Source organism: Pelophylax lessonae, assembly GCF_965119305.1.
Source record: "Pelophylax lessonae genome assembly, chromosome: 11".
Lineage (NCBI taxonomy): Eukaryota > Metazoa > Chordata > Amphibia > Anura > Ranidae > Pelophylax > Pelophylax lessonae.
In genome coordinates, this window is record NC_138778.1 from 162,742,588 (window position 1) to 162,766,404 (window position 23,817).

Consider the following 23,817-nt stretch of genomic DNA (forward strand, 5'->3'; position numbering starts at 1 on the left):
CTAGCCGGCTCCGCCCCCCTCCCTAATAAGTTTTTTAACGCTATGGTTTAGCCAGCCAGGTTTGGCTTTGTCTCTTCAAAATTCATTTCCCATAGGAATGCACTGCAAGATGCCTTTGCTTAATATGTTCCTAAAGCATTTCCATTTTCCCTCTGTGGTCAGGGATCCCAGGGTCTGGTCCCAGTTTACCCTTTCCATCAATGAGTACAATTTTGGAAAGTCTGCCCTTCTGAAGTTAAGGGTTCCGCTCATTTCACACCTATATGTGTGTATGTGTGTGTGTATATATATATATATATATATATATATATATATATATATATATATGTGTGTGTGTATATATACCCCTATACCGAAGTTCAGATGTCTTGCCTGCCTCCAAAGACGCCCAAAAAATGCCCAATAAACGCCTGAAACAAAAACGCTCAGGTGTGAAAGGAGCGGAACCACATCCCTGCGCTACTAAAAATTCTAAGAAAAATTATCTTTTTTTCTGGTGGTCACCCTGACATGGATGAGTTCGGTCACCCTGGCATAGCAGTCAGAGTCAGTTCACCCCAAACTACACTACGGTCACCCTGACACTTAAAATTAAAAATTAACTTTTTTTTCTGGTTCTGGACATGCTACAAAGCTGAAACTTCACAGGTACACTTTTTAGACCCCCACAGACACTAAACCCAAAAAAATCTCTTTTTTTTTTTTTTCAATAATTTTTTCAATAATTGGCTCTCTATCAAAAATGACAATTTTTAAGAACTTTTTTTGTTTGATTAATAGTCCATGGGGCATGACCCAGAACCCTAGGCACTTTTTAGGGGCATTTATTGTGTTTTAGGGCTTCAAAATGGTGTTTTTTGATTCCACATATATATATATATATATATATTTATATATATACACACATATATTTATATATATATATATATATATATATATATATATATATATATATACATACACATATATATATATATATATACACACACACATATACCCCTATACAGAAGTTCAGATGTCATGCCTGCCTCCAAAGTCGTCCACAAAAAAGCCCAATAAACGCCTGAAACAAAAACGCCCAGGTGTGAAAGGAGCGGAAGCCTATCCCTGTGCTACTGAAATTATTTCAGTAGCGCAGGGATGGGGTTCCGCTCCTTTCACACCTATATGTGTGTATGTGTATATATACATATATGTGTGTGTGTGTATATATATACCCCTATACAGAAGTTCAGATGTCATGCCTGCCTCCAAAGACGTCCACAAAAAAGCCCAATAAACGCCTGAAACAAAAACGCCCAGGTGTGAAAGGAGCGGAACCCCATCCCTGCTCTACTAAAAATTCTAAGAAAAATTATCTTTTTTTCTGGTGGTCACCCTGACATGGATGAGTTCGGTCACCCTGGCATAGCAGTCAGAGTCAGTTCACCCCAAACTACACTACGGTCACCCTGACACTTAACACTTTCCCTACAGAAACTAGATTATTGAATCTAACTATAGTGGTATATAGTACCCTAACTACACTGCATATCCCTTTCCTCACACTAATAATTGCAAAATGACACTTGAGCAGCAAGAGTAACAGAAATGCTTCCACTCTATTCCACAGCCTCTCTATTACAGTGCTAGAGATTTGGCGGGGCTATGTTATATACTGGGGGGCGTATTCACTACTGATTGGCCTCTGGACCCCGTAGTCACTCCAATCACATTCCTAGCAGACTCCTGCCCCCTCAATTGGCTTTTTCTGACGTTTCTGGTCCAATCACGGGCTTTTAAAGCCCAGTTCCTGTCCCATTGCATTTTGGGCGGTTCTGGTGCTGAAATTTCGAACTTTAAGTTAAGGACCGCCCACTGCATATATACTGCGCAATCCGATGTAGCCCTGTGTTGGTCGCACGCCTGCTGCTAGGGGGTGAGCACCTGCCACCGGCGGCGGGCTTTCGCCCCCACTCGGCACCGGGGACTCCGATGCATGGGGGCCGGTGGCTCTGATTGCCTGCGCGGCCCATACGTGATGCCATTTCACCGAGCGCTGCACTTAAGACCGCCTCCCACGCCTCCCACAGTCTGGTCCGGTCAGGGTGCCAGCCATCCATCCACCCACAGGCCCTGGCCTCAGCCACCCACCACAGATTGCCAGCCGCCAGCCACCCAACCTACAGCAACTGTACCAGCCAGCATCCAGCCACCCAGCCCACAACAGGGTCCCAGCGAGAAAGCAACCAGCCACCCAGATAACACCACCAAGCCAGCCACCCACCACTGTGACCAGTGTTCCAGTAAACCTGCACCCCACAGCAGGCCAGGGTGAGTGAGTGACACCAAGCCAGCCACCCACACAACAGGGTGACCCCAAGCCTGCCCCCCACTACAGTGTTCCAGCAAACCAGCCACCCACCACAGTGTTCCTGCAAGCCAGCCACCCCCCACCACAGTGTTCCTGAAAGCCAGCCACCCATAACAGGGTGACACCCAGCCACCCAGCCACCACAGTTTTCCTGCAAGCCAGCCACCCACCCACCACAGTGTTCCAGCAAGCAAGCCACCCACCCCCCACCACAGTGTTCCTGAAAGCCAGCCACCCATAACAGGGTGACACCCAGCCACCCAGCCACCACAGTTTTCCTGCAAGCCAGCCACCCACCCACCACAGTGTTCCAGCAAGCAAGCCACCCACCACAGTGTTCCAGTAAGCCAGCCACCCATAACAGGGTGACACCAAGCCAGCCACCACAGTGTTCCTGCAAGCCAGCCACCCAGAACAGGGTGACACCAAGCCAGCCATCACAGTGTTCCTGCAAGCCAGACACCCAGAACAGGGTGACACCTATCAAGCCAGCCACCACAGTGTTCCTGCAAGCCAGCCACCCATAACAGGGTGACACCAAGCCAGCCAGCCACCACAGTGTTCCTGCAAGCCAGCCACCCAGAACAGGGTGACACCAAGCCAGCCACCCACCACAGACTGTTCCTGAAAGCCAGCCACCCATAACAGGGTGACACCAAGCCAGCCAGCCACCACAGTGTTCCCGCAAGCCAGCCACCCACCACAGTGTTCCTGCAAGCCAGCCACCCACCACAGTGTTCCTGAAAGCCAGCCACCCATAACAGGGTGACACCCAGCCAGCCAGCCACCACAATTTTCTTGCAAGCCAGCCACCCACCCACCACAGTGTTCAAGCAAGCAAGCCACCCACCACAGTGTTCCAGTAAGCCAGCCACCCATAACAGGGTGACACCAAGCCAGCCACCACAGTGTTCCTGCAAGCCAGCCACCCAGAATAGGGTGACACCAAGCCAGCCACCACAGTGTTCCTGCAAGCCAGCCACCCAGAACAGGGTGACACCAAGCCAGCCAGCCACCACAGTGTTCCTGCAAGCCAGCCACCCATAACAGGGTGACACCAATTCAGCCAGCCACCACTGTGTTCCTGCAAGCCAGCCACCCATAACATGGTGACACCAAGCCAGCCACCCACCACAGTGTTCCTGCAAGCCATCCACCCATAACAGGGTGACACCAAGCCAGCCAGCCACCACAGCGTTCCCGCAAGCCAGCCACCCACCACAGTGTTCATGCAAGCCAGCCACCCACCACGGTGTTCCTGAAAGCCAGCCACCCATAACAGGGTGACACCCAGCCAGCCAGCCACCACAGTTTTCTTGCAAGCCAGCCAGCCACCCACCCACCACAGTGTTCAAGCAAGCAAGCCACCCACCACAGTGTTCCAGTAAGCCAGCCACCCATAACAGGGTGACACCAAGCAAGCCACCACTGTGTTCCTGCACTCAAGCCACCCAGAACAGGGTGAAAAAAAGCCAGCCACCACAGTGTTCCTGCAAGCCAGCCACCCAGAACAGGGTGACACCTATCCAGCCAGCCACGACAGTGTTCCTACAAGCCAGCCACCCATAACAGGGTGACACCAAGCCAGCCAGCCACCACAGTGTGCCTGCAAGCCAGCCACCCATAACAGGGTGACACCAAGCCAGCCACCACAATGTTCCTGCAAGCCAGCCACCCAGAACAGGGTGACACCAAGCCAGCCACCACAGTGTTCCTGCAAGCCAGCCCCCCAGAACAGGGTGACACCAAGCCAGCCAGCCACCACAGTGTGCCTGCAAGCCAGCCACCCATAACAGGGTGACACCAAGCCAGCCACCACAATGTTCCTGCAAGCCAGCCACCCAGAACAGGGTGACACCAAGCCAGCCACCACAGTGTTCCTGCAAGCCAGCCCCCCAGAACAGGGTGACACCTATCCAGCCAGCCACCACAGTGTTCCTGCAAGCCAGCCACCCATAACAGGGTGACACCAAGCCAGCCAGCCACCACAGTGTTCCTGCAAGCCAGCTACCCAGAACAGGGTGACACCAAGCAAGCCAACCAGGCACCACAGACTGTTCCTGAAAGCCAGCCACCCATAACAGAGTGACACCAAGCCAGCCAGCCGCCACAGTGTTCCTGCAAGCCAGCCACCCATAACAGGGTGACACCAATCCAGCCAGCCACCACTGTGTTCCTGCAAGCCAGCCACCCATAACAGGGTGACACCAAGCCAGCCATCCCCCACAGTGTTAATGCAAGCCAGCCACACATAACAGGGTGACACCAAGCAAGCCAACCAGGCACCACAGACTGTTCCTGAAAGCCAGCCACCCATAATATGATGACACCAAGCCAGCCACCCACCACAGTGTTCCTGCAAGCCAGCCACCCATAACAGGGTGAAACCAAGCCAGCCACCACAGACTGATCCTGTAAGCCAGCCACCCAGAACAGGGTGACACCAAGCCAGCCAGCAGCCACAGTGTTCCTGCAAGCCAGCCACCCACCCACCCATAACAGGGTAACACCAAGCCAGCCAGCCAGCCACCACAGTATTCCTGCAAGCCAGCCACCCATAACACGATGACACCAAGCCAGCCAGCCACCACAGTGTTCCTGCAAGCCTGCCACCCAAAACAGGGTGACACCAAGCAAGCCAACCAAGCACCACAGACTGTTCCTGAAAGCCAGCCACCCATAACAGGGTGACACCAAGCCAGCCACCCACCCACCACAGACTGTTCCTAAAAGCCAGCCACCCATAACCGGGTGACAGCAATCCAGCCAGCCACCACAGTGTTCCTGCAAGCCAACCACCCATAACCGGGTGACACCAAGCCAGCCAGCCACCACAGTGTTCCTGCAAGCAGCCACCTATAACAGGGTGACACCAAGCAAGCCAACCAGGCACCACAGACTGTTCCTGAAAGCCAGCCACCCATAACCCACAGAATACCTGTGGATCCAATTTCTTCATTGATTGGGACTGGTCCACTTCGTGAGCATCAGGGGCACTACATTGAATTCCATATTTTTGGGGACCACTCCATCTCTGATTTGCTTGCAATATTCATATTTCTTGTAAGCAGTGGTATATGTTGGTGGTGGTCACTGTTATGGATTGAACTTGTCGCATGGGATGGATCTGTGGCGGCTTGAACTTTGTTTTTTTTGTCACTAATTTTTTTATCTGGTAAGCAGCTTGTGATGCTGGTGGTGGTTCTTCACTTTACTTAGCACCCACTTCTTATTCATTCACCTAGGGGGTCCCTAGTGTGTGTACTTCCTGTTCAAATACAGTATCACGCTATGTATATTTTTATTTCATGTGCACTTGATTGATGTCCATTGAGCCTATCGTATCATCTGTGGTCTGAAATCCTCCTCAAAGGTCTTCCCTTAGGATTCACATTTGATCCGGAAAATTACCTTCTTCTTATCAGGCGATTAACACTGCTGTATCTGGTAAGCAGTATATATACTACCATCTATAGAGGAGTTTCTCTTGGAAGCAATTGGACTCTTGTTTATACATTCACTTAATTAATTGGTTATGGGACTTTATTAGGACTTTCTCCTATAATTCATTTTTGTTGGTCTTTTCAATTTAGCGCAGCTTTTTATATTATTTGTTTCTAAGATGTTTGTCACATTTAAGTTGTTGCTTTGAACACTTTTGAATATTTAGCGCAGTTTCTTTTTATATAACCCATAACAGGGTGACACCAAGCCAGCCACCACAGTGTTCCTGCAAGCCAGCTACTCATAACAGGGTGACACCAAGCCATCCAACCAGCCGCCACACACTGTTCCTGAAAGCCAGCCACCAAAGACAAGGTGACACCAGTCACCCAGCCAGCCAGACACCCATAACAGGGTGACACTAAGCCAGCCAACGAGCCACCACAGAGCACAGGCTGTTCCTGAAAGCCAGCCACCAATGACAAGATGACACCAGTCACCAAGCCAGCCAGCCACCCATAACAGGGTGACACCAAGCCAGCCAGCCACCACAGTGTTCCTGCAAGCCATCCATCCATAACAGGGTGACAACAAGGCAGCCAGCTAGCCAGCCACCACAGTGTAGGGTGACGCCAGCCAGCCACCACAGTGTTCCAGCAAGCAAGCCACCCACAACAGGGTGACACCAAGCCAGCCACACTGCCGGGCATCAGCCACCAACCCACAACAGGGTGCCAGTGCCAGCAGCAGCAGCAACTTCAGCTTCAGCAAGCCATTCCTTTAATCTATTTTGTGTCTTTCAAGTTGAAATGGAGATGGATAAAGAGAGAAAGAGTCGTCTGGGACTATTTCTCGTCTCAACCATCTCCAGGAAAAGCAGCAGTGTGCAACACATGTACAAGCAACATAAGCATGGGATCAGTAACTGCAAAAAACAAAAATACGTCAAATCTTTGGGCCCATCTAAGAGTTCATCATATTGAATTGTATCATGCAGCACAGAAAAAGCAAAATTAATATCAATGTGATTTTGATTCAATACCTCCTCCACTATCCCAGGCAACAATAACAGATATGTTTGTGAAAAAAAAAAAACAGATGTCACTGTCTAGATTCAGATGGAAGATCCCAACTGCTGGACAGAGTAATCACAGAGATGATTGTCACTGATAAAAACCAGCCATTTACAATGGTGTCTGACTCAGGATTTCAGTGGTTGATGTCCATACTTGAGCCAAGCTACACACTGAAGAGTGAGAAGTATTATCGAACCGAAATGCTGGCAAAGCTACACCAAAAGGTCGTTGACAAAGTAAAGGCTATGCTGCAACCAGAGAATGCTGGCAACTCACTCTCATTCACAACGGACTGCTGGTCACAATCAGAGTCCGAGTCACTGCTCATTCTTACATGCCACTTCATTGACAGCGGACGGACAAAAAGACAATTGGTGTTGAATACAAAAGTGATGCAAGGATCCCACACTGAGTACAGTAGAGAAATGTTTTGAAGCATGCTTGAAGAATGGGGAATCAACAAAGACCGAGTGATGCTTGCGCAACTTCGAGACAGTGGAGCAAACATGCCTAAAGGAATGAGGCTTGCTGATACGTCAGACCTCTGTGTCATCATGGCAAACAACACCCTCCAATTTTCAAATGATGGTCTGTCAAGCCAAAGAACTTTGATTGATATATGTTTTGAGAAGCATGAAGAGGTTAAAAATGTTGTGCTTGCAAGTCTTTTGAATCCTCAATACAATAATCATGCTTTCTCTTCTGATGATGTATTGGCTAGGCAAAACAAAGGCTGACAGAAGATATTCAACAGGAGGTTCCTGCCAAAAAGACAAATCCAGAACACTATTTTTATGAAGAGCCACATGCTGAAAAAACAGACAAATGTCCAAAAATATGTCAACGAACAGAAGAGAATCTTCTTCATGGTGGTTGAATTTATCAGGACGTTTTCAGTGTTTTATTGGGGCCTCATGCAGAGGATTCAGTTTCTTCTGAATCTGCAACGATGAGCCTGGATGATGAACTTCATCTCTATTTGAAAGAAGCCGTAATTGACAGAAGTCATCCTCTTCAGTGGTGGAGAGAAAATGAGGCATGCTACAAAAGACTTGCTTCCCATGCTAGAAGATACCTCTCTCTCTCTCTGCTCCTCTGTCCTCTGCTCCTCCTGAGCATGTTTACGAAGTTGCAGCATTGTTTGAACATAACAGAAGATCTTTAACAGGTGACCATAGACATGCTGAAATGTTCTGCTTTCTGCATTATAATATTGTTCTACTTAACTGGGAGTATTGAAAAGAGTAGTGTCCACTCCAATCCACTGTCTAGCTGTTGCCTACCTTTTTTCTAGCAGTTTTGCACTGACTGCTGTAGTTGCAGTGAGTGCCCTACTGCAGAGGTAGTCCACTGACTCCAATCCAATCCACTGTCTAGCTGTTGCCTAGCTTTATTCTAGCAGTTTTGCACTGACTGCTGTAGTTGCAGTGAGTGCCCTACTGCAGAGGTAGTCCACTGACTCCAATCCAATCCACTGTCTAGCTGTTGCCTAGCTTTTTTTTCTAGGAGTTTTGCACTGACTGCTGTAGTTGCAGTGAGGGCCCTACTGCAGAGGTAGTCCACTGACTCCAATCCAATCCACTGTCTAGCTGTTGCCTAGCTTTTTTCTAGCAGTTTTGCACTGACTGCAGTAGTTGCAGTGAGTGCCCTACTGCTAAGAGTCCAATCCAATCAAATGTATAGCTGTTGCCTAGCTTTTTTTCTAGCAGTTTTGCACTGACGGCTGTAGTTGCAGTGAGTGCCCTACTGCTAAGAGTCCAATCCAATCTAATGTCTAGCTGTTGCCTAGCATTTTTTTAGCAGTTTTGCACTGACTGCTGTAGTTGCAGTGAGTGCCCTACTGCAGAGGTAGTCCACTGACTCCAATCCACTGTCTAGCTGTTGCCTAGCTTTTTTCTAGCAGTTTTGCACTGACTTCTGTAGTTGTAGTGAGTGCCCTACTTCAGAGGTAGTCCGCTGAGTGACTCCAATCCAATCCACTGTCTAGCTGTTGCCTAGCTTTTTTCTAGCAGTTTTGCACTGATTGCAGGAGTTGCAGTGAGTGCCCTACTGCTAAGAGTCCAATCCAATCCAATGTATAGCTGTTGCCTAGCTTTTTTTCTAGCAGTTTTGCACTGACTGCTGTAGTTTCAGTGAGTGCCCTACTGCTAAGAGTCCAATCCAATCTAATGTCTAGCTGTTGCCTAGCATTTTTTTTAGCAGTTTTGCACTGACTGCTGTAGTTGCAGTGAGTGCCCTACTGCAGAGGTAGTCCACTGACTCCAATCCAATCCACTATCTAGCTGTTGCCTACCTTTTTTCTAGCAGTTTTGCACTGACTGCTGTAGTTGCAGTGAGTGCCCTACTGCAGAAGAAGTCCACTGACTCCAATCCACTGTCTAGCTGTTGCCTAGCTTTTTTTTCTAGCAGTTTTTCACTGACTGCTGTAGTTGCAGTGAGTGCCCTACTGCAGAGGTAGTCCGCTGAGTGACTCCAATTCATTCCACTGTCTAGATGTTGCCTACCTTTTTTTCTAGCAGTTTTGCACTGACTGCAGTAGTTGCAGTGAGTGCCCTACTGCTAAGAGTCCAATCCAATCCAATGTATAGCTGTTGCCTAGCTTTTTTTCTAGCGGTTTTGCACTGACTGCTGTAGTTGCAGTGAGTGCCCTACTGCCAAGAGTCCAATCCAATGTCTAGCTGTTGCCTAGCTTTTTTTTCTAGCAGTTTTGCACTGACTACTGTAGTTTCAGTGGGTGCCCTACTGCAGAGGTAGTCCACTTGAAGGTTTCCTGTCACTTTTTATGCAGTTAAGGTGTGAAGAACGAGCACTTAATGTTAAATATGTTAATAAATAAAGATTAACATGTTTATTAAGAGGTTTGTGTTGAATTTTGTGTTTTTTTGGAAAATTTTACATGTGTGAAAAGATCGGCCGAAACCGATATGCGATCTGCAAAATATCGGTATCGGCAACGAAAAACCGATATCGGTCGATCACTAGCGCAAACCAATCTAAATACGCTTATTGCCATTTTTGTTTACCAAAAATATGTAGCAGAAAACAAATTGGCTCAAAATGTTAAACAAAAAATAGATTTTTACATTTTTTTTTGGGGAATGTTATATAGCAGAATGTGAAAAATGCACTGAAATTGCATTGCAATTTCAGAAAAGTTACAACAGCTGCAGATTAAAAAGGAGAGGTCATTTTTAATAACATTCAATCACATTATGATTTGTGTCGCAATTGTATACGCTATCTATTTTTTTTCTTTATTTGCTATTTTTTTTCCACACGAAAGTGGAGTTACCCTTTAACTAACAATATAAAGTCTCTATATGATTATTTTACTTTTGTTTTCCTTTGTGTATTATGGATTTTCTATCATGCGTGGCGGTTTGTCTCAGTGGTGTTAAAGTATAAAAACTTTCTTTAAATAAAATCTGACTTAAGAAATGGAGAGTTAGAGAAACACTGGCTATACTTGCTGTGTGTGACCAGATGGTGAACTGCAATATCGCTTGGACTGGTGAGCTGCAATATCGCTTGGACCGGGGAGCTGCTTCTGTGTGGATTTACTATCTGCTACTAGATCAAGAGACTGAGCCCTTTTGGAGCTGTACATACAGCCATATAGTAGCTTTATTGATGCATGCAGGCTTGTGTCTGGGACTATTCTCATGTGCACCAACAGGACAACAGGGCCCAACGCTAGCCAGCTGAAGCGTTAGGACTAAAGACTGTCCCTTTACAGCTGCTACACAGAGACCTTTACCTATTTCTCATGACAAGAGGTGCCTCTCAGAGACATTGCACCACATCCTAGCCATTCTTCTAGATTAATTATAGTATAATTATTCACATTTCTGTTAATGTTTATATGCACTGCTTATTGCTGATCTGGCTGATTTATGAGCTGATTTCAGTCTAGTGGTACAGAACTCTAACTTAAGTCACTATGACCTAAATATCCCATTGTTTAACAGACTGTGTCTGAATCTTTCCTCTGTGTGCTCATTTATGCTGAAACCAACAATTGCTCTGACCTATAGCAATACAATGAGTTTATATACCAGCAAACAGTCTTGTGTCAATTTCCTAATACTAATTTACAGTCGAGTTAAAGGTATCCACACCTGTGTCCTTATAAGTTTGTGCAGCAACTTTCACTCAACCAGGTGTGCCAGAGGGCCTGAGACTCAAAACAGGGAGCCCAAATTACCGAGGGCTTCTTTGGGGGTAGCGCTTCATAACATAGTGAAAGTGGAGCCAGGGTCTCAGTCTGTCAGGAAGAGATTCACCATAGTACAGATGCTGTTTCCAGGTGTACACGTATGCGCATGCACCATCCAAGAACGAGTCTGGCAAATGTGGGCAAACATACACACGCACATGCGCATGCGCAAATGCGAACGCATCTGTCACTAAGGCTGGCATAAAACAGCCTATTTAAAAAGAGCTTCAGCACTGGCTAATTGCTGTTTGGTCAAAGCGTTCTGTGTTGTCCCTGCACTCCTGATTCCTGCATTTGACCTCTGATCTTGGCCCGGCTTACTTCCGACCATTCCTGTCTGCTACTAGTCCTAACTCCTGGTTTCATCCGGGATTCTGTCTCTGTCTGCTACACCTGTTTATCCTGCATCCATTGCCGATTCTGCCTGTGACCCGACTATGCAGCTGTCTGCCGTATATGCCTGACCTGTAAACCTGTTACCGACCCAGCTCATATGACCCCCGCTTCCAGCTCTTCCAGCCTACTACAGCTCCTTCAGTCCAGCATCTTTTGCCACCTGCTTCCTGCTGTGCATCGACAGTCTGTAATCAGCCAAGCCAAGCCAGTCTGCCTGCTCCCAGCTATCCTACCGACACGTCTGCCTGCTGTTTCATCTACCTGTACAGACAACTGGACTGATCATAGGCGCTCTTACCCCGCCGTGATCCAGGGGATACTGTCTCACCACCGGTGGCCCTCGAGCCGGAGCTGTATGAGAGGCCTTCCTCTGCATGTCGGGCTCACCAACCAGGTGCGTGACACAGTCAAAGCCTGTGAATAAAGGCATATGTTTCTTCAGTGAGTCATGTCAATGCACCCTGCTGGGCTGTTGGCATATATCCACAAAAAGGGGGAGTGATTAGGTATAGAGATGGGGTTTAGCTGTTTTTGACTTTTAGGATATTTACAAATGGCTGAACTAATTTGCAAGGCATTGTTGTAGAAAGGAAAAGTTTCACTTTGTCTACTGGTGGCTTTCCAAAAACCATTGCCATCTTGGTCTTTCTGTTCAGTTTAATTTTAGGCTTTTTAGAGAAGGCAGCAATTAGAATAAAACTGGTTCTGGTCCAGGAGTAGCTGCTGAAGGCTGCAGTACTAGATATATTATATATGTGCATAATACATGTATGCAGGATGTGGTATAATGATCTGCATTTGTGTATCAGTCCACAGAATTCAATCAAAACTTGGCTTACGTTTTGGACCTACAGTGTGCCACCAAAATCAAACTTTTGATCAGTTTCCTATCCCTCTGCTTTTCATTTTTGTACATCACTTATGCTTGTCCTAAGCTACAAAATAAGGCAAGGGTGCATGAAGTCAGTTTGTACCCTGTTCCTTTTAAGAGTTGAACTATGATGAGAGTCATATTTGAGAAAAAATATGTACGTTTTGTTATAGACCTGAAACCTATGTTTTATCAAGAGTTTAACTCTCTTTGAAGGAAGGACCAATACATGGAAGCAGTAAGGCACCTCAAAGCCACCTACAGAGCTTCCTGTCACTGAAAAATCTCTGAATTGTATTGTTACTGGTTAACAAGACTTAAAGCAAACACTTTTTACTTAGAGCTCATGTGATGTTAAAGGCAAGTTGCAAACATGGTAATAAAAGAAATTGCAATTGCTTAAAACTTGGTATCCTGGTCCTTTCCTTTCAGCCACTGACCTGAAGTAGGAATACAGAACAGAATAACAGGCTTTCAGGCCTCACTGGCTACATGCTTATTCCAGGTCCATGACTCAGATCAGTGAAGCCAGGGTTGGGATTACAGACTTAGACACTGTACATATAAAAGAAAACACAACCCTTCCTATATTTAGTGTGTATAGTAAGCACACAAGCAGAGAAATGGAAGTTTATTTCTCATCAGGTGTCCTGGGCTAATACATGGCACTATTACTGTATATGCAATACATTGTAATTAAAGGTGTTTTTAAACTTATGAGATTTAAAGCTAATTTATTAAAAGAAATGGCGAAGTGCCTAAACTACTTTTTCTTCCAACAAGATCTTTCTTAACCAAGTTAGATAACATTTATCCCAAATCACACATTACTAGAGACAAATTTTGCATCAGAAGAAAGCTTTATTAATCAGAAATCAGAACAGAAGATAGAAGCACCTCATATTATATTAAGTAATATCAGAATTGAAGAAACAGAACCCTAGAGGTTTGCTCCATGAGAACATCAGAAAAGGTTCCAGAGACTGTAGGTGTAAATGATACAGGAGGGCTTCTTGATACCAATTAGACCTTTTCCTCCCTTTCCTTAACTTCCTGGGACACTGCTATTCCACCAACGTAATCCTCCACAATGGTTCTTATTTTTCTAATCTTCTGTGGCTCTGAAAGGAAAGCATTTGTATTAGTTACTTAAAGTTTTCAGTTACAGAATGTGCTAAAGTATGTGTAACATGATTAAGGGGTGTGCCTTCTATACACATAGTGAGTGTGACACAGTTTTGGCACTGATGTCTTGAAGTGGTCTTTGGTCTTTCTCTTATATAATTTTTCAGTTTGTGCTCATGTTGTGTAGCGAGAACACATTTTCTAGGGTGTATGGATGTGGCCCAGGATGAATTTCTACATAGTCATCCTAGACTATGGCCCATTGTTCAAGGGGCATATTGTAGCCACCCATGCGTATAAAAGGATCCAGACTGCTTGCCTACCACTGGTTCCTCTTTGTTACCACCCCTACATAGTTTAAACATTTTTCATAACCAGTGTACTGGTTCAATAGTTAGTGTGGTTGAAAAAAAGTCAATAGTTCAACCAATACAATTCAATCGTTACAATTCTGGATCTGTATTCATAGAACCAAACTACTAGAAGAACAAGTGGACAATTTTTTCTTCTTTTCTAATCATTAGTTAAGTTTTTTTGAGATAGCACGAGTAAAAGGTCTTTTTCAGCCTCTCTATACTCATTCCTACCTTGTGCAGCTATAAAGTTTGAACTTGTTAGTATGATATTACTCAACTGAGGTGAAGGGCGTATGGTAGATGGCAGTTGTCATAGGGTACAATAATTATAAAATCCAGCCCTGGATGAGACACATAAGTCTCAATCTAATCTACTCTCTAATGTGAAGCATAATATGTTGGTCATATGATGCAATGTGTCCTATAATTTTGTATGTACTTTGCTATTATAACTATTTACGTTTGAGATACAAGACACAGCAACAGGGTCATTTATTTAATTCACCCCTCTTCTCAATGCTGTCATATAGGGGTGAGGAGACAGTCCTTAGTCCTGTTTATGCTCCAACAAGTCAGTGTGGAGCTAACATGGGATTTTTTTCCCTGTTTCCAATGGCCAAATGTAGTGTTGGAGGAGAGAGAAAAAGTTAAGTTCATGCTGCTGGGGTGGGGTATTAGGTGACCCTTTACGATGATGTCCACTTAAAAAAGCTATGCCCATTGTGTCAGATGACTACTGTTTAAAAATAATTGCTATTGGTACTAACGGAGGCAGCATGCAGTCTGCCTAACATGCAGAACTACTTTACAGACTACCAAACCAGAGCAAGGAGGTTTCATGTTTCCTAAGCTAAAGAGTCTTCTGACTCCTCAACATCCTAGGCAGCCCCTTCTCTTATGCTTTTCTTGCTGGGTTTTGTCACAAATGTCCAGAGGTAGCCAAAATGCAGACACAAAATAAAGGGAAAAGTACGCCTTTACAAAGTTCCTGTAAACATAGATATCATAACACGTAACTAAAAAATAAATTATCTAACATATGAGCAGTCATTATTAATGACTGTTAATCCATCGGAACCTATTTTTGGAATAAATAACTTTTACTAAAGACTATAAAGAGAATAATAATTTAATCTGCTTACCTTTAGGAGTTAGAACCTGAATGGTTTGAGGCTTGACTGAGCTATAATAAAGAAGAATAGGAATATAATTTTTAGACTGATTTATGAGTTTTCCAAGGGTGGTTATTACCATATACTAATAGAGTTAAGTATGATTACAAATTTTAATTACAGTATAAGTACCAATGTTTTAACAAAACTTATCTTACATGTGCTGTCCATCAAGTAAGCAGCGGTAAGTTTCAATTTCTCTCTCCAGTCTAGTCTTGATGTCAAGAAGTTGATCATACTCTAAGCCTTGTCTCTCCATATCTGTCCTTACATCACATAACTGTTCCTCCAAAGAGCTTATTTTTGCCTGGATTTGCCCAAGTTGCATGCAGTAGTTGCCTTCTGTTTCAGCCAAGGAGCTTTCCAGTGTTTGTTTCTAAAGAAAGAGACCATTGTTCATTAAGTATCTAGTCCTTCATATATTAATAGACACTTATAATGTTTGGGCTATAGCTTACTGTTTACTTTGCTTAAAGTACATGCAAACCCAAATACTAAAATCACATAACTGCATTAACATGTTAAGGTGATTTTAAAAGTCATTTTCAGTATTTTTATAAGTTTGCAGCTTTCAATAAAAAAAATACCTGGTGATCCTGCCATGAAAGTCTTTTTGCTAGCACTTGTTGTTATAGGCTGACAACACTTGCGCTCCTGTGTTGTCTCCCAGTCATATAAACTTGCAATACACTACAAGTGGCTGTACTGATGGACATTGCACAGGCATTTTCCATCGATTGCTACCATTACAAAACCCGCACTGAGCAATGATGTGCAGCTGCTGATGGAGTGCATGTATGTGGACTGTCAGGACGCTGCAGGAGATCAACAGTCCTTGTACGCTTTTTTTTTTTAAACAAAAAAGTTATAAATAAAGGTAAATGCCAGTATATGAAATACAGAGATCCCTCCTAAAAAAGAATACATTATTGTTTGTCAAAAAAAGATTTTCTAGGTAACCCCCATCTATAGCAAATACTATTTGAAGATAGAGCATGGTAATAATAGAAGCGTTATTCATATTCTAGCCTTACCATTGCAAGGGCAGCTTGTAGTTCAATCTCTAGAGCTTGTACAGATCTCTTCAGATCAATAATTTCATTTCTACTAGATTGAATCTGCTCAGCACCAGATGAAATTTCCTGTTTGAGGGCTCGACTCTGAAACACAACCATCAAAGATTTTGGAAACTGAACTGAAAATAGTTTAGTCTACATTTATAATGGCAGTAATTTGGCTTTCATTTTTTACCGCTTCATTGAATTGAGCTTCAGCCTCCCTTCTGTTCTTATCTGCTAAATATTCATAGTCAGATCTCATATCATTCAGGATTTTGGTGAGGTCATTTCCTGGAGCAGCATTCATCTCCACAAAAAGTTGTCCTGTGACTCCTTGGTAGCTCTTCATTTCCTGAAAGAAATAATAAAAACAATAAAGTTGAAATGTCTGGAAATGTTAGGTGACTTTTCCAATTCCCAAGAAAGACTAAAACTTCCAGCAGAGTGTATAATACAATAGTACATGTAAAATGACAGAGTTTTGCATCTGTAGTAAAAGACATTGTGAGGACTACTTTATCATACCTCTTCATGGTTCTTCTTGAGACACACAATCTCCTCAGACAAGCTTTCAATCTGAGACTCAAGGTCACATTTAGCCAAGCTGAGGTCATCTAGTACTTTGCGCAGGCCATTAATATCAGCTTCCACATTTTGACGGAGACTCAGCTCATTTTCAAACCTGCATGGCAGAAGATGTGATAATCACCATACAAAGTCAACAATGCACAACGCAGATATAATAATTGTCTAAAAAATTTCATTTTTAATCAGATACTTACTTGAGCTTAAAATCATCGGCTGCCAAACGGGCATTGTCAATTTGGAGGACAACTCTTGCATTATCCACAGTGGCTGCTTGAATCTATACAAAAAGACAAATGTTTTATACTGTTTAGAAATGTGTATAATCCGATTTTCTTAATTAACTTTGTAATGCAATATTTCTTTATCCAAGGAATATATTCATCCGCTTGAATATTAAATATATGATGGCAAAAATGTCAAACATTTAAAAAAAGTACCTGTAATAAATAAATAAATAATCTCTCCATTTTTGTTTTTAGCTTTCATGTATAGTTACCACAATAATACTTTAAAATCAATACCTGCTTCTTGAGATCTTCAATGATTTGGTAATATTTGCAGTAGTCCTTCACTTGCTTGTTATCGTTGCTGTGCTGTTCATACCATGCCTTAATTTTGCATTCAAGGTTATCGTTGGCATCTTCTAATTCCCTCACTTTGTCCAGGTATGAAGCCAGGCGGTCATTAAGATTTTGCATGGTTTCCTTCTCACTTCCAGAGAGGAGGCCATCTCCACCAAACATTGCACCACCAAAGCCACCACCAATAGATCCTGCACTAAAGCCCCCAACTGCTCCTCCACTCAAGCTCCCAACACCAAAAGCACCTCCACTTTGGTGTGCACTAAAGCTTCCTGCACCACATGTAGCTCCAGAACTTCCAAGAAAGGAGCAAATGGCTGGTCCATAATTTCCAGCTCCAACAGAATACCTTGAGGAAGCAGATGTTTTTGAGTAAGACATGTTCTTGGTACGATAGCCCTCCAAGTAGCTAGATGAAACAGATAGCAAGCTTACTCTCTGATAAAACCATTAGCCTTTATATACAATTTCTCGTGGGTGGTTCAGTTTCCTACAACTCCCAAAACCATGTCTGGCTCTGGAATTCTTGATGAAAGGTTAATTGAAAGATAAAGTTAGTGTGTCCACTTGGCCTACTTTGGAGAATGCCTTAGGCTGCTTATTACGATAAAATGATATAAGGGTGGAGTATGGATAAATATTTTTTTTCTTTAATCATTTAAATCTAGACAATTATGTATGTTTTGAAACTCTTTACCCTCCCAGAGTGTTTTTTATAGATGAAAATTATGAGTGAATTGCCAAGCCAAAGCCATCTAGAGATTGCATCACTGATTCTTGAGAAACAATACCTCAAAAGTTAATCACTACTGTAGGAATGTCAAATGGGTATAAGAGGTTTTTTGGGATTGAAAACACTTCATAATCAGTAGTTTTCACTTTTTTCTTTTTTTAGTGTACACAACAGCAACCTATAGAAACATAAAAGAGTGATGGTAGAAAAAGACCAAGTGGTCCATTGAGTCTGTCACTTTTTTTAACCATTTTATCTAAGTATAGATCTACAGTTTCTCACAAAATTGAGTACACCCCTCACATTTTTGTAAATATTTAATTATATCTTTTCATGTGACAACACTGAAGGAATGACACTTTGCTACTATGTAGAGTAGTGAGTGTACAGCTTGTATAACAGTGTAAATTTGCTGTCCCCTAAAAATAACTTAACACGCAGCCATTAATGTCTAAACAGCTGGCAACAAAAGTGAGTACACCCCTAAGTGAAAATGTCCAAATTGGGCCCAATTAGCCATTTTTCTCCCTGGTGTCATGTGTTACAAGGTCTCAGGTGTGAATTGGGAGCAGGTGTGTTAAATTTGGTGTTATCACTCACACGCTCTCATCCTGGTCACTGGAAGTTCAACATGGCACCTTATGGCAAAGACCTCTCTGAGGATCTCAAAAAAAGAATTGATGCTCTACATAAAGATGGCCTAGGCTATAAGAAGATGGCAGGACCCTGAAACTGAGCTGCAGCACGGTGGCCAAGACCATACAACGGTATACCAGGACAGGTTCCACTCAGAGCAGGCCTCGCCATGGCCGACCAAAGAAGTTGAGTGCACATGCTCAGAGTTAGATCCAGAGGTTGTCTTTGGGAAATAGACGTATGAGTGCTGCCAGCATTGCTGCAGAGTAGAGATGTATAGAACTGTTCGCCGGCGAACAGTTCCCGGCGAACTTAGCATGTTCGCGTTCGCCGCTGCCGGCGAACATATGCGATGTTCGGTCCGCCCCCCATAAGACATCATTGAGGCAAACTTTGACCCTGAACTTTACAGTCAGCAGACACATTTCCAGCCAATCAGCGTACCTCCCTCCCACACCCTCCCACCTCCTATAAATAAGCAAAGGCAGCATCCATCTTAGATCATTCTGAAGCAGTGTGTGTAGTGAGAGTAGGGAGAGCTGCTGCTGCTGCTGCTGCTGCTGTTAAGCTAGGGACAGTTAGTCAGTGTTCCTGGTCTTGCAGTGTTCTTGGTCCACTACTGCTGTAATATCAGCACCCCAAAAAGCCCTTCTAAGGGCTGGTATTTGTGTTTTTTTTTTTTTTTTTTATATATATATATATATATATATACCTAGCGTCCCCAAAAGCCCTTTTAAGGGCTGGTAATTGAGTTGTTTCTTCATATATATATATATATCTATATCTATCTAGTGTCCCCAAAAGCCCTTTTAAGGGCTGGTAATTGAGGATTTTTTTATTTATATATATACATATATATATATATATATATATATAGTGTCCCCAAAAGCCCTTTTAAGGGCTGGTAAGGTAATAGATTTTTTTCTTTATATATATATATATATATATATATATATATATATATATATATCTATTGTACACTGCAGTTGCCTGCCCGCTGTGTGTGAGAGGCCACAGACCTACCACAGACTGTACTGTGTGCACACCACACTCATTTCGGGTGGCACAGGCACAGTACCTGGCATTTTAAAAAATATTTTTTTTTTCCTCTGTCATAATTGCAGTGAGTGCTGTGTCAGGTCCACAGAGTGCACTGTACCCACTGCAGTGCACTGCCCACCACTGATATATATACGTTGGCACAGCATCTTGTTGCAATAAATTGAAAAAAAAAATATTTTTTATTATTGCAGTTGCCTGGGCTGCCAGTGACTGTCAGGTCCACAGAGTGTACTGTGCCCACTGCAGTGCCACTGTGTGCCCACCCACCACTGATATATAAGGTGGCACAGCAGCTTGCAAAGTAAAAAAAATATATATATTTTTTTAAATTGCAGTTGCCTGGGTGCCAGTGACTGCTGTCAGGTCCACAGAGAGTGTACTGTGCCACTGCCCACCCACCACTGATATATAAGGTGGCACAGCAGCTTGCAAAGTAAAATAAAATATATTTTTTTAAATTGCAGTTGCCTGGGTGCCAGTGACTGCTGTCAGGTCCACAGAGAGTGTACTGTGCCACTGCCCACCCACCACTGATATATAAGGTGGCACAGCAGCTTGCAAAGTAAAATAAAATATATTTTTTTAAAATTGCAGTTGCCTGGGTGCCAGTGACTGCTGTCAGGTCCACAGAGAGTGTACTGTGCCACTGCCCACCCACCACTGATATATAAGGTGGCACAGCAGCTTGCAAAGTAAAAAAAAATATATATTTTTTTAAATTGCAGTTGCCTGGGTGCCAGTGACTGCTGTCAGGTCCACAGAGAGTGTACTGTGCCACTGCCCACCCACCACTGATATATAAAGTGGCACAGCAGCTTGCAAAGTAAAAAAATATATATATATTTTTTAAATTGCAGTTGCCTGGGTGCCAGTGACTGCTGTCAGGTCCACAGAGAGTGTACTGTGCCACTGCCCACCCACCACTGATATATAAAGTGGCACAGCAGCTTGCAAAGTAAAAAAAATATATATATATTTTTTAAATTGCAGTTGCCTGGGTGCCAGTGACTGCTGCCAGGTCCACAGAGAGTGTACTGTGCCACTGCCCACCCACCACTGATATATATGCCTGCAAGAGAAAAAGCCAGCCGCAGAGAAGCCGTATTCCTGAAAATATAAGAAAAATGCTTTTTTTTAGGGGTTCTGGACATGCTACAGAGCTGAAACTTGACAGGTACACTTTTTAGACCCCCCCAGACACTAAATACAAAAAATGACATGCCTGCCTAAAAAAATGCCCGATAAATGCCTGCAAGAGAAAAAGACAGCCGCAGAGAAGCCGTATTCCTGAAAATATAAGAAAAATGCTGTTTTTTAGGGGTTCTGGACATGCTACAGAGCTGAAACTTGACAGGTACACTTTTTAGACCCCCCAGACACTAAATACAAAAAATGACATGCCTGCCTAAAAAAATGCCCGATAAATGCCTGCAAGAGAAAAAGACAGCCGCAGAGAAGCCGTATTCCTGAAAATATAAGAAAAATGCTGTTTTTTAGGGGTTCTGGACATGCTACAGAGCTGAAAATTGACAGGTACACTTTTTAGACCCCCCAGACACTAAATACAAAAAATGACATGCCTGCCTAAAAAAATGCCCGATAAATGCCTGCAAGAGAAAAAGCCAGCCGCAGAGAAGCCATATTCCTGAAAATATAAGAAAAATGCTGTTTTTTAGGGGTTCTGGACATGCTACAGAGCTGAAACTTCACAGGTACACTTTTTAGACCCCCCAGATGCTAAATCCAAAGAAATTTTTTATTTTTATTTTTTTTTAATTTTTCCAATAATTGGCTCTCTATCAAAAAATTATAATTTTTAAGAACTTTTTTTTTGCGTGATCCCTCTCCGGCATGCCACAGTCCAGGTGTTAGTCCCCTTGAAACAACTTTTCCATCACTATTGTGGCCAGAAAGAGTCCCTGTGTGTTTTAAAATTCGCCTGCCTATTGAAGTCTATGGCGGTTCGCCCGGTTCGCCGGTTCGCAAACATTTGCCGATGTTCGCGTTCGCCGTTCGCGAACGGCGAATTTTAGGTTCGCGACATCACTACTGCAGAGGTTGAAGGAGTGGGGGGGTTATCCTGTCAGTGCTCGGACCATACGCCGCACACTGCATCAAATTGGTCTACATGGCTATCATCCCAGAAGGAAGCCTCTTCTAAAGATGATACACAAGAAAGCCCGCAAACAGTTTGCTGAAGATAAGCAGATTAAGGACATGGATTACTGGAACCATGTCCTGTGGTCTGATGAGACCAAGATACATTTATTTGGTTCAGATGCTGTCAAGTGTGTGTGGCGGCAACCAGGTGAGGAGTACAAAGACAAGTGTGTCTTGCCTACAGTCAAGCATGGTGGTGGGAGTGTCATGGTCTGGGGCTGCATGAGTGCTGCCGGCACTGGGGAGCTACAGTTCATTGAGGGATCTATGAATGCCAACATGTACTGTGACATACTGAAGCAGAGCATGATCCCCTCCCTTTGGAGACTGGGCCGCAGGGCAATATTCCAACATGATAACAACCCCAAACACACCTCCAAGACGACCACTGCCTTGCTAAAGAAGCTGAGGGTAAAGGTGATGGACTGGCCAAGCATTTCTCCAGACCTAAACCCTACTGAGCATCTGTGGAACGTCCTCAAATGGAAGGTGGAGGAGCTCAAGGTCTCTAACATCCACCGACTCTGTGATGTCGTCATGTAGGAGTGGGAGAGGATTCCAGTGGCAACCTGTAAAGCCCTGGTGAACTCCATGCCCAAGAGGGTTAGGGCAGTGCTGGAAAATCAGGATGGCCACACAAAATACTGACACTTTGGGCCCAATTTGGACATTTTCACTTAGGGGTGTACTCACTTTTGTTGCCAGAGGTTTAGACATTAATGGCTGTGTGTTGAGTTATTTTGAGGGGACAGCAAATTTACACTGTTATACAAGCTGTACACTCACTACTTTACGTTGTAGCAAAGTGTCATTTCTTCAGTGTTGTCACATGAAAAGATATAATAAAATAGTAACAAAAATGTGAGGGGTGCACTGTCATCCAATCCTCTCTGTAATATACAAGTAAGTATCCCTGTTTCTGTGCTATAGAAAAAATATGCCGATCTGTACATAAATCAGAGCGGCTCCTGAAAAGATATAATACAATGTTTACAAAAATGTGAAGGGTGTACTCACTTTTGTGATATACTGTATGCTTGTCCTAAGCATGTTGATAGTCACTTACTGTTGACTGACTCACTACTTCTAAGCATCTTTGTTTCGGTAAAATAATACCTTCCAAGGTTCATTTTGAAGTTTCTAGGTTAAGTTCATGTCCCAGTGTTTTTGATTTTAGGTTAATATTGAAGATACTGGCCTCCCGAACCTTATTCCCTATCAAAGGCAGTGGCAAAGCAGAGATAAGTCTCTCTGCATTGAAGGGGGCACGCTGGTCTGTCTGCATTGAAAGGGGGCACGATGATCTCTTTGCATTGAAGGGAACACGCTGGTCATTCTGCATTGAAAGGGGCACGCTGGTCTCTCTGCATTGAAAGGGGGCACGCTGGTCATTCTGCATTGAAAGGGGGCACGCTGGTCATTCTGCATTGAAAGGGGGCACGCTGGTCTCTCTGCATTGAAAGGGGGCACACTGGTCATTCTGCATTGAAATGAGGCACGCTGGTCTCTCTGCATTGAAAGGGGGCACACTGGTCATTCTGCATTGAAATGGGGGCACGCTGGTCTCTCTGCATTGAAAGGGGGCACACTGGTCATTCTGCATTGAAATGGGGCACACTGGTCTCTCTGCATTGAAAGGGGGCATGCTGGTCTCTCTGCATTGAATGGGGGCACGCTGGTCATTCTGCATTGAAAGGGGGCACGCTGGTCTCTCTGCATTAAAAGGGGGCACGCTGGTCATTTGCATTGAAAGGGGGCACGCTGGTCTCTCTGCATTGAAAGGGGGCACGCTGGTCATTCTGCATTTAAAGGGGGCACGCTGGTCTCTCTGCATTGAAAGGGGGCATGCAAGTCTCTCTGCATTGAATGGGGGCACGCTGGTCATTCTGCATTGAAAGGGGGTATGCTGGTCTCTCTGCATTGAAAGGGGGCACGCTGGTCATTCTGCTTTGAAAGGGGGCACGCTGGTCTCTCTGCATTGAAAGGGGGC

General features: G+C 44.0%; 1 protein-coding gene across 1 annotated transcript; it reads right to left on the reverse strand.

Moving 5' to 3' along the window:
- Positions 1-13,379: 13,379 nt before the first annotated feature.
- LOC309567457 (keratin, type I cytoskeletal 12-like) lies at positions 13,380-17,654 on the reverse strand (the record flags this gene model as incomplete). Its single annotated transcript, XM_082272846.1, has 8 exons — positions 17,177-17,654; positions 16,850-16,932; positions 16,593-16,749; positions 16,261-16,419; positions 16,044-16,169; positions 15,168-15,385; positions 14,980-15,020; positions 13,380-13,477 (listed from the first exon to the last, which is right to left on the reverse strand). The coding sequence occupies exons 1-8, from the start codon at positions 17,615-17,617 to the stop codon at positions 13,380-13,382; spliced, it is 1,323 nt and encodes a 440-aa protein (XP_082128972.1). The 5' UTR covers positions 17,618-17,654.
- Between the last annotated feature and the right edge of the window lie 6,163 nt (positions 17,655-23,817).